Source organism: Falco peregrinus, chromosome 3 (assembly GCF_023634155.1).
Source record: "Falco peregrinus isolate bFalPer1 chromosome 3, bFalPer1.pri, whole genome shotgun sequence".
In the NCBI taxonomy this organism is placed as follows: domain Eukaryota; kingdom Metazoa; phylum Chordata; class Aves; order Falconiformes; family Falconidae; genus Falco; species Falco peregrinus.
Genome location: NC_073723.1, coordinates 116,752,828 through 116,767,591, shown reverse-complemented (window position 1 = coordinate 116,767,591; position 14,764 = coordinate 116,752,828). Strand labels below are relative to the sequence as shown.

The 14,764-nt window shown below is 41.3% G+C and overlaps 1 protein-coding gene across 17 annotated transcripts in view; it reads left to right on the top strand.

The window, feature by feature from the left end:
• SRRM1 (serine and arginine repetitive matrix 1) overlaps positions 1-13,057 on the top strand; it is a 20,029-nt gene extending 6,972 nt beyond the window's left edge. For 3 of the 17 annotated variants that reach the window (XM_055799087.1, XM_027782050.2, XM_027782049.2), the window contains 14 exons: positions 46-158; positions 590-790; positions 1,834-2,037; positions 2,627-2,746; positions 4,248-4,519; positions 4,662-4,742; positions 5,091-5,177; positions 5,845-5,989; positions 6,245-6,286; positions 8,127-8,231; positions 8,575-9,036; positions 9,941-10,127; positions 10,856-11,050; positions 11,264-12,252. In XM_055799087.1, the coding sequence (XP_055655062.1) occupies positions 46-158; positions 590-790; positions 1,834-2,037; positions 2,627-2,746; positions 4,248-4,519; positions 4,662-4,742; positions 5,091-5,177; positions 5,845-5,989; positions 6,245-6,286; positions 8,127-8,231; positions 8,575-9,036; positions 9,941-10,127; positions 10,856-11,050; positions 11,264-11,368 (2,319 nt within the window). In that variant the 3' untranslated portion in view covers positions 11,369-12,252. Of the gene's footprint in view, positions 1-45; positions 159-589; positions 791-1,833; positions 2,038-2,626; positions 2,747-4,247; positions 4,520-4,661; positions 4,743-5,090; positions 5,178-5,844; positions 5,990-6,244; positions 6,287-8,126; positions 8,232-8,574; positions 9,037-9,940; positions 10,128-10,855; positions 11,051-11,263; positions 12,253-12,308 lie in introns of those variants that run through there. The other 14 variants (XM_055799097.1, XM_055799103.1, XM_055799096.1 and 11 more) reach the window with 12 other exon arrangements.
• Positions 13,058-14,764: the final 1,707 nt, after the last annotated feature.

The following is a 14,764-nucleotide window of genomic DNA, read 5'->3' as shown; positions in this document are numbered from 1 at the left end:
ATGCCTCTGATGTGTTGCGTTTTGTGATGGTGTTTGGTTGCATAGATAGAGCAAGAGAAACTGGCTTCTATGAAGAAACAAGATGAAGACAAGGAGAAGAGAGATAAGGAAGACAAAGACAACAGAGAAAAGAGAGACAGATCCAGGAGTCCAAGAAGGTAATGCAACTGCACAGACAATGTATCAACAGTACTCCAGAGTGGAATGGAGAATGCGTGGCAGAGACAAATTAGTTGAGCTTTGGAAATACTCCCCTTTGCTGTTTTAGCAGGCTAGCCTGACGTACTACTGAACGGTAATTGCAAGTAAACTAGAGCAAACTTGACATAAGAATTGCTTACGTTGCTTTTAATGGTTTGATCTGTTCCAGGGTTTCTTGTTTTGGGGGGGTGGTGGGTTTTTTGACATCTTAATTTGGCTGCTAATTACTAGCAGAAAATACAAAGTAGTCCTCCATGTGCTTAACTGCTGTAAACAGTACTGAGAGTCTGCCTCATTCAGAAGAGCTTTTAGCTGCTGGATATCACAGGCTTTATTCCGTACATCAATTCGTTACGGGATGCTATGAAATGGCACTTCTTTTTCCTAGACGCAAATCAAGGTCTCCTTCCCCTCGAAGGAGGTCGTCGCCTGTCAGAAGAGAGCGGAAACGCAGCCATTCTCGCTCCCCTCATCACAGAACCAAGAGCCGCAGCGCCACTCCTGCGCCAGAAAAGAAAGAGGCGACTCCTGAGCCAGAACCCTCTGTGAAACCAAAGGAGACTGTTGTTCAAGAGGCAACTTCAAACAGGTAAGCCTGATAACTGTGGGTGTAGAACTACGTATTGCCTTTTTAAAAATGGACGTTATCTTAATGCTTGTTTGCAGTTTGTCTCGGGGAAATGCCTGCTTCTCCCTGGCCCCCTGCAATGGCAAAAGAATTTATTTAATAATCTTAAGATTTTTTTCCTGTGCAGAATTCTAAAGGCAGTGTGCTTAGCTGGCACTGTGCTTTCATTTTCCTGGTTTTGGCGGAGTTAATTTTCTTTCAAGTAGCTGGTACAGTGCTGTGGTTTGGATTTAGGGTGGCAATAGTGTTGATAACACACTGTTGTTTTAGTTGTTGCTAAGCAGTGCTTACCCGAAGTCAAGGACTTTTCAGTTTTCCTGTGCTCTGCTGGTGAGGAGGCACATGAGAAACGGGAAGGGAGCAGAGCCAGAACAGCTGACCCCAACTAGCCAAGGGGATATTCCATACCACAGAGCATCATGCTCAGTATATACCCTGGGGGGAGTGGGCCAGCAGGGGCCAATTGCTGCTCAGGGACTGGCTGGGCACCGGTCAACGGGTGGTGAGCAATTGTATTGTGTATCACTTATTTTTCTTGGGGTTTATTCCTCTCTCTTTTTTTCTCTTCCTCTTCGTTATGATTGTTACTATTACGTTGTACTTTATTTCAATTACTGAACTTTTACGTTAACCCACGGGTTTTATCTTTTTCCAATTCCCCTTGCCATCCCACTAGGGGCAGGGGGGGAGCGAGCGGTTGTGTGGTACTTCGTTGCCAGCTGGGGTTAAACCATGACAGTCATCTTTTCCACTTACGACAATGTCGTCTTGTTTTCTGGCAAGTTGACATGCAGCCTGTATGTTACTTTTTTTTTTATCCTCTTTGAATCATTGTACCATGTTGTAATTCTTTTCACAGTTTTGGAGCGAGATGGTCTAACATCTCGTCAGAGGATGGGCAGGAGAATGTTCATTGTAGGGGAATATCTTGGCAGCTTCTAAATTGTCACTCCAGGGGCTATGGTTTGTACGTGTTTATAAATGAAGTCTTTTATTTTTAACAGTGATATCCCAAAAGCTCCTAAACCTGAACCTCCTGTACCAGAGACTAAGGAAACTTCACCAGAACGTAATTCAAAGAAGGAGAGAGAGAAGGAAAAAGAGAAGACTCGTCAAAGGTCCGCAACTCGGTCCAAGTCAAGGTCAAGATCTCGATCACGTTCTCCATCTCATTCTCGACCAAGAAGGCGTCATAGATCACGGTCGAGGTAGGACTCCAGTTTATCTTGTGAAGGTTGAGAACTGAATGTTTTCTTCTGAAGGCTATGGATGTGCTTTATATATGTTCTTAATGTAATGTCATGTTCTCAGCTAAAGTAGTGATGTTTTTAGAGATGTTGAACTATGGATATTTTAGGCCAAATGGGAAGAATGTGTTCGATGGATAAATGGGTTTGGGAGTTGGTTTCTTCTGTCACTTCGTGAGAAGGTGCTTACAGTGACTAACGCTGACTGGAGAAGGAATGGGGTAGGCATTGCTGAGTATGGCACTTGTTAGTGGGAACTGTGTAGCCTCCTTTTAGGAGGTAGGTCTGATAGTGATGGTGTTGTAGATTACTTCTTTTTTTTCTCCTTTTTTGAATTATTTTACTAAGTAGAGAGGTGTTGGTAAACTTCAAAGCACTGATTGTGTCTGAATGTACACTTTGCAATATAACCTAAATGCTACTTTAATGTGATGCACTTGGAGGAAAAACAGCTCTACACTCTGAGGATGCCCTCAGTCCCCTGAGGATAAATTTCCTCAACTCTGAAAATTAGATAGTTGCTTTTCATTTGAATTTTTGATTATGACAGGTCTTACTCCCCTAGAAGGCGACCAAGCCCAAGAAGACGGCCATCTCCAAGGAGAAGGAGCCCTCCAAGGCGAATGCCTCCCCCACCCAGACACAGAAGAAGCAGATCCCCTGTGAGGCGGTAAGATTCCCTTTTTTTGGGACAATGGAAAATGTTAAACTTTGAAAGCTGAAGGGAACATCAGTTGTGAGGAATGAGTGTTACCAGAATTACCTTGCTCGTTTTATCTTGGTACTGTCAGGTGTATGGTTTGAGTGATATAAAAACTGCAGTGTTGTATTTCATAGGTGTGTTGTGGGGGAGCATAGTAGTAGCTGTGATTTCTTTGGAGTTGAAGTAGTGATGAGAATTCCACCTTTTTGAAAAATGGCAATTTCAGAACTGTTAACATCTTCAAATAGCTCTGATAGCTCCCGGCGTGGGTTGACATGACATCTTTCGTGACTTTTTTTGCTTAAGTCTTAATACTATTTTTTTCCTTCCTGGGGAAAAAAATTAGAACAAGTAAAGATTTTGCTTGTTAGGAGTTTTTACGTTATGACTTTACATTTCCATCTTGAAATTAAAATCAAATACTGACTTGAAATGTGTTTTTTCATGTTTTTATTTTTAAAAAAATTCTTCAAGGTCTGCTTTCTGGTATTGGAGGTCACATTTTTGATAGCATAAGCAATTTTTTAGTAGCAAAGCTCTGAGTTGCCTTGCAGAGAAGATATGTACTTGTGGCCATATCAAAATAGACATTTGGCTTCACAGGAAGAGAATAGATTCTTATCCTCTTCATAGGAAGAGAATTGAAGTGATGCTTCCTGTGTATACAGCAGTTGTTCTTTTTTAGGAAGGAACAGTTCTTCCTTTTTATGACAAGGTGATGACTATTTTATTTTTTTCCTGGGTTTGTAAATATGTTCATTTCGCACAGTTACTGGGAAAACTGTGAAAAGTATCAAACATGTATGTTGCAAGATGTACAAGAGCTCCCTTTCAGCAAATGTTTCTCACTCAAGGTAGGGTTTCTTTTTTCCAGGTTCTCAGGAATTCTGCAGCCAAAGGTGGATTCTGCAGGTACACAATTGCAACAGAACTTGCCACAAATTTTGCCGCAGAATTCTAGAGGCCCTACCTTTTTAAAATTACAAAGTAAAGATGAAAGACTAAAACATAAGGATGGATAGATTGATTCTGAGTTGTTAAGTTGTCTGAAATTTTTACCTCTTGGTATAAAAACTTTTTACACTAAACTCTTAAAGAGATCTGTTCTGAAGATCATTAAATCACATGTGCTAACACAGAGAATTCTTAACCATCCAGGAGTTAGAGAGCCCAAACAAAACTAATTCCTCCCAGGAGAAAAGCTTAGTTGTAGTCTGTAGATTGACAGAAAGCAAACAAAGGTAACACTAACAATTTTTTGCTCACTATGTAGTTTAAAAATAACTGAAAGATCGGTTATTATTCTCCTCTTCTACAAAGCGAGTGTTGAAGGCTGTCCACCATGTTTTGGAAGTGCTGTTGTATGTGGCTCTCTCTATATGTGCTTGCAAAAAATGCGATTCTGTGTTCATGCTCAAACATTTCTTCAACTGGCTATTCAGAATCTAATGTTATACTTGATTTACAGGAGAAGACGGTCATCAGCATCCTTATCTGGCAGTAGCTCTTCCTCCTCCTCCTCACGTTCCCGATCACCACCAAAGAAACCACCTAAAAGAACTGTATCCAGTCCTCCTCGTAAAACTCGTAGGCTCTCTCCTTCTGCAAGCCCCCCTAGACGGAGGCACAGACCATCCCCACCAGCAAGTCCACCTCCAAAACCACGCAGGTCTCCAACACCCCAGCAGTCCAACCGTGCAAGAAAAAGCCGTGGCTCTGTTTCGCCTAGCAGAGCATCAGGTAATGAAGTAAAAATCTGTGTTCCAGCAGCTTTAGCGTTTTGGTTTTGTTTTCTCAAAGATGGTGTGTACAGTTTGTATGAGCAGAAGTGCATGCGAGAATGTAATGAATTGCAGCTGAGTTTTCTGACTTTGCCTTTTAGCGCCCAAACACAAGAGTACTGAAAAAAGAGAATCTCCTTCGCCAGCACCAAAACAGAGGAAAGCAGAACTGTCTGAATCGGGTATGGTGTGCTCTTTTCAGCACTGGTTTTGGGTGGGGTTTTTAATCAAGGTGCATGACAAAAGGCAGTGGTAAGGGTTGAATCCTCTTGATAGACTGGCATTGAAAGCAAGAGTTCCCAGAAGTATAAAGGTGATAGCTCGTACTGCCTCAAACATCTCTATCCAAGCTTTCTTGGAAAAAAATCCAACCGAAGTTGTATTCCAGCCTCAATATTATTTTAACATTTTGAAGGGGACAAAAAAAAAGCGTGTGCGATGATGTACTGTAATACAACCTTGTTTCTGCTTGAACAAGGTCAATTTGTGTCTTCAGTTTACATATTTTATCTCTGTCTGTGCCTTTCCAGAAGAAGATAAAGGAGGTAAAATGGCCACAGCAGACTCTGTTCAACAGAGACGTCAGTACAGAAGGCAGAATCAACAGTCTTCATCTGGTATGGATGGCATAGATTTCCTAAAAGTGGATTGTAGTTTGCTTTTGTGGGAAGTAGTTAATGTTAAGTTCAAATACTGATTAAAATTATTTGCTATGCATGCTGCGGTGCTGTGATAAACTTTAAGATGTACCACTCAATGATATCACTTCTATTATTGCTCATGAAGAAAAAAGTGTAACTTTTAAAAGGTTACGGTATGTCTCTTGTTAATGGCTCACATCTTTAAAAGTTGCACTTTTAAAGTCTTAACATCACACACAGAAATATATTTGTTATGGGTTACTTAATCTGTTGTTGCAATAGGTTATTTCCTAATATTTTGGACTCTTGTATGCTTCCAATCAGTAAATTAACCCAGGCCTGGTATAGGTTCTTGTCCATCTAATGTTTCTATAAGTAACTGAAGTTCACCTCTTAAATTATCTGGCTAGTCAGATTGTATGTGGACAGTTAGGTTGCTGCAGATATTTTTTTTGCCCAGCTCTGATGGATTGCTTTATCACTTGACTGCAACTACTATTTTTAGTTGAATTGCTTTTAAATAGAAGCTTCTTATTTTGCAGGGGAGGAGGTTAGTAGTTTAAACTGCAGTTCCCCAATCAGTAACTGTGTTAATAGTGTTGTGAGAATCATCTTCCAGAGAGTGATTCTTCTACGTTTATAGATTCTGGTTCTTCATCTTCATCTGAAGAAGAAAGACCTAAAAGATCCATCGTGAAGAATGGGGAAGTTGGTAGACGCCGACGCCACTCACATTCACGCAGTCCATCACCATCTCCCCGAAAACGACAAAAGGAATCATCCCCTCGGTAATTTCTCCTTAAGTTGAACCTAACTCGTGTAATTTTTTCTATTTAATATTGTTTATCTGCTATGCAACTGTCAGCAAATACACAACACAAGAATTAAGTAGGGTCCAGTTTGCCCAATCTTGTCTCAAGATTGTGTTCTTGTTGTGGTCATTTGGTAAGAATTACTCTGAACTTTATTTGAATACATTTGTTTTTTTGCCTCATGTATGGCAGATAGATTTGTTTTGTTTTGTTTTTCTCCACTGCTATCAGGATGCAGATGGAAAAGAGATGGCAATCCCCAGTGATGAAAAGGTTGGTTAGAAATTAATCCGTTAAATAGGGTTTACGTTTAGCAAATCATTTAGACAGGCTGTCATTTATACTGTCATAGATAAGTACTTGCCGTCCTTTGTCCTTTGGACTTGCACACTCGGAGTAGTAAGGTGAGGGAAATTCAGACTGCTGTGTTCCTTGACGTGTGGGATCTGGGACCATTTCACTGGCAAAAACCACGGAGAGAAACGCTTGCTCAGGCTCCTTCATTGCTCGCCAGTTGCTAATTCACATAAGCCTGTAACAGCTACTAACGTTAATGTTATTAGCGTCTTCCTGATGCTTGAAAACGACTGAATGATTTTATTCTTCAGGGTTTTCTTATTGCACATACACAGCTATGAAGGAGGGGTGAGCATTACTTTGTATTCTTGCTGCCATTGACAGTCGGTACCGTATGCTTGCAACAAGTGATTAAGATCTTGGTGTTCTGGGTCACAGATAATTGGAATTTCAGAGGTCTCATGCCTCAATTCAGTAGCTATTTTGAACTAGTAGTAAACACAGACTTCATTTTCTCTTCTCTTGTGTAGGCAGTGGTGTTAACACTTGTGTAATTTTTTGGTCTACGTTGATCTCAGAATATAGGAAGGTTCAGGAAGCTGGGTGCTTGCTGGGTTTACTAATCTGGTGTAATGACCCTTGTGAGCAATCTGTAATTAAGACTTAGTTAGAATATAGTTGCAGCATACCTAATGATGTATGAGATTAAGTATGACTACTTCAACAAATGTAGACATTCTAGTTATGGATCTTGTCAAACAATTCTACGTAAACCAGATTGGAATTCCAAAGTTCTTAATCTGTTTTGCAACATGGTAAATTTACCTACTGACAATTGTGAAAATACGTGTTTAATTAGGACAACTGTGACTTTTGAAGGCTGATATTTTTTTGAACCATAAAAGAACGTTGTCTTTTGGAGCAAACTGTTTTATCTATAAAAAGTGTAACTCATTGCTTTGGAGAACAGCAGCCAGCACATTTGAAAGCAAATCTTGGTTTATGTAGTTAAGCTTCTGTGCTTTTTTCATTACTCAATGTTTTCCTTTAATCAATAGTTTTATCTTAATTGGTTTTAAAACAGGAACGTTTTGCTTTACAGAATTCAATATTCCTCTTCTTTAAAACTCTTGAGTTTGATTAAAATTTCCCCTCCCAGAAGTCTATTGTAAACCTTGCAGAGCAGAAAACAGTTCATGTAGTCAATAATTTTAACCTAGATAGCTGCAGTTTTGCAACAAATCTCTCTGCCTTTCAAGAATAAGTCATTTTGCATTCCAGACTCGTAGATAAAAGCTCTTTTCAAGAGTACGGTTTCACACTGTTTAATTGGTTCCAACTTCAGACCGCTGCTGAACGCGGGTTTTTCTGCTGACAGAGCTGGGCATTCCCAGTTCCTCCCTTGTGTTGGATCTAGCAATCGTGTCACCACGTGACGACAAGGAGATGTTTTTGGTGGATCGGTACCCTGGTCTGACTCATTAGATGATCACTAGGTTCAGTGCAAGGGAGATGCCAGGAATGAGCTTTTGGGAGAAGAAAATGGGAGAGAATTGGTCTTCCTCTGTGGCTACAAGGTGCTAATAGACCAGGTGAATGTGAAATTCTAACGATTGCTGTAGTAGACTGAGAATTACAGTAAAATGTGTCGTCTCACCCTCTTTAGAAAGTCTTTTCTATTTTTTTCCATCAGTGGTTCTAAAAAAAAATAATTCATTTTGAAGTGCACGAACAAGATAATTTTGTACAGTTAAAGCAGAAAAGTTGCAATTGAGCCCCAAGATTCTTTCTAAGAAATCCCTTTATCTGTCTTTAGTAGGAGGAGGAGAAGTCCATCGCCCCCACCAGCCAGGCGGCGACGCTCTCCTTCACCTGCCCCTCCTCCGAGGCGGCGGCGGTCACCTTCCTTACCTCGTCGAAGGTACTGTATTGCATTTTTGTCTTTGAACTGGTTGCTTTAGGCTTGTTGACTTCCAACAATGACACGTGAAAAGAAACCCCTTGATCCTGGTCCCTTGATTCACAGCTTACTGAGGGGAGTGTAGTTTTGCTAGTGAGATCTTGTGTGGTAGGTGTGCGGCCTGGATATTTTTTATTGCTCTATCAAATACTGAATAACACTAGTTGGGCTGATTTTCTTGATATTAAATGGAGTTTTAAAGAATTCGTAGAGGAGTTCTTTTCCCCCTCCTTGGGTGAACTGCGAGATACTTGTAAGTAACTCACATGCTGATGTGGCACCTGAACATTTGTTTTCTTTGTAGGTCTCCATCACCACCCCCACGCAGACGCTCACCTTCTCCACGGAGATACTCTCCACCGATACAGAGACGATACTCTCCTTCACCACCACCGAAGAGAAGAACGGCTTCTCCTCCTCCCCCACCTAAACGAAGGGCATCGCCTTCTCCACAGTCGAAACGCAGAGTCTCCCATTCGCCACCGCCAAAACAAAGGAGCTCGCCAACTGCTAAAAGGCGTTCACCTTCGATATCTTCCAAGCACAGGAAGGGATCTCCTCCCAGTAGGTCCAATCGGGAAACACGTTCTCCACCACAAAACAAAAGGCATTCACCTTCACCACGGCCTAGAGCTTCTCATACCTCTGCAAGCCCACCACCACCACGAAGGGGAGCTTCAGCTTCACCCCAGAGAAGACAGTCTCCATCTCCAAGCACTAGACCCATCAGGAGGGTGTCAAGAACACCAGAACCTAAGAAGACAAAGTAAAAAAAATCAGTCTTTGATGTTGGTTTTGTGAGGGTTTTTGTTTGTTTTGTTTTAATGCAGTGGGAATAGCCAGGGAGTCGCATCAAAATGGTTCCTGTATCTTGAGATTGCTCACATGTTGGTGGCTCTGTTCAGCTTCCACCATTGTAACTTTGATTTTTGGAAGTTTATTAGATTGGAAGCATCTGTTAAAATAAAGGGTATTGTGGGGAGAAGCATTAAGGAGGCTTTATGTAGAGTTTGAGGGATGGGACTTCTAACAGCACAGCAAAGCACTGGGACTGAGCAGGTGAAGTGAAGCTCGAGATAAGTTTTGTTGCTAGCTTTGTTAAAAGAAAGATAAATGTTCTCTTATTCTAAAGCTAACTTCAGAAGGGAGCCAGCGCTTTTCATTAGCTCATAAATCATTTCATAATTGGTTATCCAAGATAAACTGCTGAAATTCTAGATATTTTTTTTCTTCATTGTGATGCTGCTCTTAGAGCACAGTCAAAAGCACGGTGCTGGCTTATTAATTTTTTCAGAAAGAAAATGTGGATTAGCGTAATGTCTTGCACTCTTTCTTCATTGGATGATAAAAGAGCATTGCTATTCTCTTGACTTTTAATATGGTTATAAATTAGTCATATCAGAAGAATGGGAGCAATCATTTCTGGACAACAGTAGTAGTAGTATTTATCAAGCTATCAAGTTGCAATATCCTTTTGCGTTACAGATTCACAGCGGTATTAAATTGTTTTGCCTTTTGTAGTATATGCCAGCAAAGTAACTAACAATTTTTAAGTGGCACCTTAACCAAGCTCTAAGCACATAAGTTCATTTGGCACTTCTATTAATTTTTACGTTCTTGGTTTGTCTCTTATATTTCTAATTGTGGCTCTTCTATTTTTTTTTTTTAAGGGCTTCCACGCCAAGTCCACGATCTGCGAGACGGGTGTCTTCATCACGGTCTGCATCAGGATCACCTGAGCCAGCACCAAAAAAACATCAAGGACCTCCATCTCCTACACGGTCTCGTTCTCCTTCTGCAAACTGGTCACCTGCAAAAAAGGCTAAAAGCCCAACTCAGAGCCCATCACCTGCAAGGGTATTTGTTTGCTATAGAAGCAGTACTGTTCTGGGTTGTATGGCAAGGTATTTTCGTGAAGGCTTGGGTGCTGAACAGTGCTAAGGTTGTTCCGTAGGGGGCGGAAATAATATTCTTGGAGTAATTTTTAATAGTAACATATATGTTTCAAACTTTTTAACGTTTCTGAGTCTGAAGAAAAATGCTATTATATATAAATTTTAACTTCTGTAGGAAAAGTCTTTCCCATTTCATGAATCTGCATGGGTTTCATGGTCTACAAAGTGAGGTGGTCGTCTTTATGCTTAGTCTTCGTGTGCGCATGCAGGCTATTCCTACAGGAAGAGAACGGATCGTTGGGCGTCCTTGTCTGTTCTCCCCAGTGTTCCCTGGGGACACTTGCCATTTACCAGAGGAGTGTTTGAGGGAGTTAGACTCCATCTGCCGTATTAATTTTTATGCAGAGGTTTGCCTGCCACTTCTGTGACCAGCAGATCGAGCTTGTGTGGCATTATGTTCTGGTTTGAGACACAGCTCGGCCGCGCATTACAACCCCTGTCCGCTGGGATTGCTCCTGTCAGGTGACTGGAAGTGTGATGTTCCCCCAGTTCTGAAGATGGTGTTGAGTTTACGGAATTTCAGTTGTTGCTCAGTCTGTTCAGATTTCCCAGGGTGGTTGTGGGCATGTTCTAATGATGTTTGGAAACCTTAAGGAGAAGGTGTGATATCTTTTAAATTGTTTGTTACAGAACTCAGATCAAGAAGGGGGTGGAAAGAAGAAGAAGAAAAAGAAGGATAAGAAGCATAAAAAGGATAAAAAGCACAAGAAACACAAAAAACACAAGAAGGAGAAGGCTGCAGCGGCCGCAGCAGCTGTTGCTGTGGCTGCACCTGATACCACCTCAACACAGGAAGACCAGGAAGCAGAGACAGAACCCAAAAAGGTAGGGATTTGGTGCCTGAGGCTCTAGTTTTTAAGAGTCAAATAGATGTTGATGACCCTGTGCTGCTGACGTTCTGAATGGCAGCCTTGCCTCAGAAATGCGACTCGGTGCCTCGTAATTATTTTTTTTTAACTCGATGATTTGCTGTGCTGAGAGGGCTGCAGCCTGGCTTAGCTTTCGGTGTTTGAAGAAATGCTTTGTCTTTGTTTGAAGGAGACAGAAAGCGAACCTGAAGACAACCTTGATGATCTAGAAAAACACCTGCGAGAGAAGGCACTGAGGTCAATGCGGAAGGCGCAAGTGTCACCACCATCCTAGGCTGAATCCTTTGATATAATGTACATTTTATTTGGTTTGTACTCAGAATTCAATTTCAAATTGCTAAATGTGTTTGAGCTTTAGAATATAACATTTGTTGTAATAATTGCTAGGTTGAGGTTCACCATGTACAAAGGGCATGGATTTACATTACAAAAGGTGTCCACAGTGTACTAGTGACATTCTTTCATTGACAGTCAGCATAATTTCATTTAGAGTGAGACTTCTTAGAAGCAGTAGGAATTTGTTTTGAAGGTTTTAAACATGACCATCAATTCCCTAGTTTCTTTGAAATTCAACAAAGCCTTTAGCATAATTTGTGAGGGTCTCATTTGATTTCTTTTGTATCCACTTACATTATGCTACTAACCTTTGTGGTTTGTAAGCTTGCCCAGAAGTAAAACCACTGCAGAATTTCCAAGGAAATACATACATTTTAATGCTTTCTACTGTTGCCTGTATAGTCTCCATTAAAGCGAATCAAAAATAGCAATTTAGAATGGTACATAAATGAAAGCATGTTGTTTACCAGGACACTGTGGGTTTATATTGATGTAACATGTTGATTTGGAACACTGGAATTTCATTTGTATTTTTATGTTCTTTTTTTAAAGGGCAGTTTCCATGATCAGCAGTCCCAGAAAAAAAATTCCTTCAGTTACATAAATTTTGTTTGTGAGATGTCGTTGCCCCATTCATAAATCTTGTCTCGTTATGGTTCTTCTGAATGGTATAAGCAACTTTCGGAGCTGTGGTCTTTGAAAGTTGGAGGAACCTGAACTTTGGATATTGTCATGTTTTCACTGTTTTTTGTTTTTGTTTTTTTAACTAAAGCTATATAAAGCTTGTGGATTAAACAAAATAAATTTCTAAATTTAAACAGATGTTGGCTATTTTTATACGAACATTTACATTTGCTAATCAGCTTTCTTTTGTACAGGGTTAATGAATACACAGATAGATGAAAAAGTATTTGATCCAGTAGGCTGGCTTCTCCTGTGGTGTCTGGATCGGTGTTCTTGCAAAGCAAGAGTAAAACCGTCTGCCTGGTCAGCACGCTGTTAGGGTGGGTAAGCTTCAAACAAAATACTTGCTGGTGAAAATCTCTTGTCATAGCAAGTCAAAACGTTTCAAGGTCCTGCAAAAAATGAATGGCAGGTTTGCATTAACTTAATTTAACGAGCTTTAGTCACGTAAACACTGGTTTGGATGTTCCTTTACGGAATCCTGGTGGCTCACTGCCTTTTTCATAATCATATTGGAAACTTGCTGGATTGCTACTGTTGAATTTTTTTAACAATTCAAGCTCTGTTTCTGAAATCAAGTCAATTCTGAAGTCTGAGGTTCCTCTGGCAGGAGGAATGGAACATGCTTTTGAAAATTTTTTTGTCCTGCATCTGAAGTAGATGTGATGTGCACAATTAAGTGTAGATATTTGATTAGTCTTTTTACTTTACATCATGTAGGGTTTTAAAATAAAGCAGGTATAATGTAGATATGGATGGAAGGGGATTTCTTTAAAGTAGCTTCCTTCTGCACTCCCTTATATGCTGAATCTTTTGTTTCTTAGCATAAGTATACATTGTATGCTACAGTGCTTGTAAACTTAGTTCAACAACACTTGAATGTTGAGTATCATCTGTTATTAAATGTGTGTAATAAATTCCAAGAACTTTCTGGACAAACAGATTTTTAAAAGTACATCTGAGTGAATTTGGTGCTTAAGAACCACTGCAGAACCCAACAACGTACCGTGCTAATCTCTTGGCCTCGTTCATTGTTTTTTCCCCGTGATGTTCCTTGGCAGCACAAATAATTCTGAAATTCAGTCTTGAAAGACCGTACGCATGTGCGGTCTTCACAGGGGGCTAACACCTCGTTCTTTATAGTCTGGAATCTTGGCTTTCTTCTGGGTTTTGTGACCTCTGTGTGCCTTTTCATCTTAGGAGCGATGGGTGTTCTTTAAATACGTTCAGTACCTGAGTAGCTGACTGCTTATCGTCCCTCCTGCCTGTTGTCATCTGCCTCCGGGACCACTGGTGGGTTTGGACAGGCTGGGAAGCGCAACCAGATCTCCCCAGACCCCTGGCTGTGCCCCCACTTTTTCTTTTGGAGTTTCTGTTGTCAGGTCATTCCTCTTTTTTTTTTTTTTTTTTTTTTTTTTTTTCCCTTAACATCTGTCCATAAAGAATGGTTTAGGTTTCAAAAGAGCAACTAAATACGCTGTTTGAGAGGAGTATAACTTCTAAAGTGCCTTTGGTTCAGTATTTTAAATCCTTCCTACTTTGCCATTCAATCAAATACCGCTGCTGCGTGTAAATAGTCAGGTGAGAGCAAGAGGCCTCTCGTGAGCTATGACGCTGTCCTTTCTGCTCTAAATCCTGTTGCTGTTATGCTGTCCTTGCTGCTCTAAATCCTGTTGCGTGGATACTTTGAATCCCAAATCACTTGGCTGGGACGATGCCTTTAGCATTTGGGGCTGTTCTGTGCAACTTTGTCCTGGTGAACTGTTGACTTCCACCCCTGAGTTTCCCTCTCGATCCTCTGGAATTGAGATCCCATCATCCCAAACCGAAGTCTTCCAATCTGTTCGCCACTCGCTCTCGGTTAACCTCGTACCTGTGTTTCTCAATCCTTTTCTTTCCTGGTGGAGCCTCTGCGGGGGTCTGGCTCTTTTCGTGCTGCGTCTGCTCGTGCTGTACGTTTGCTGGTTAGTCGCAGCCACCGGCTGGAAACGACAGATAACGCGGGTTTAGATGAGTGACTTGCTGGGATAACTGTCAAACTATGCCAAAAAATAATAAATTGAAGTTTAATTGGACTGTATAACTTAGTGAAAATGAGTCCACAGGCGTGAAGGTAAGGCTGGAGTGAGTCACGGGCAGGGCAGTAGCCACGGTGCGTGATAAAGATGGATTTGTTGTGTCAACAGGTGGAACAATAGCAGGTGTGTGTGCAAGAGTTCGAGGTTTACAGAAACTCTGTGTTGGATTATTAAATTTTTCCCCTTGTGTGACTTTGGAAGTTGGCCTGGGGAGTTGTGTGTGGGCCAGCTTCCCGAGCTGCACCACTGCAGCTTCACACTTGGAAACTTCACTTGCGAACTGCCTCGATGCGCAGGACAGGCCGTGCTGCCGCTCCTTTGGGAAGCGCCTGGTGCTTCCCGAGAGCCGATGTGACCGGCATGATGAGCGGCGGTGCCAAGGCAGAGTTCTGGGCTCAGAACTGTGCGACCTCACGCGTGCCTGGCTCCACATTGTCCGACACAAGTGGACCTTCCAAGCAGGGGCCTGGACCCAGAGGACTGGCTCATGCAGGCTAAATATTTATATGCTAAATATGACGGGAGGTGCCTTAGTTTGGAGGAGCAGCTTAAGCACCATGTGCATTTTTGCA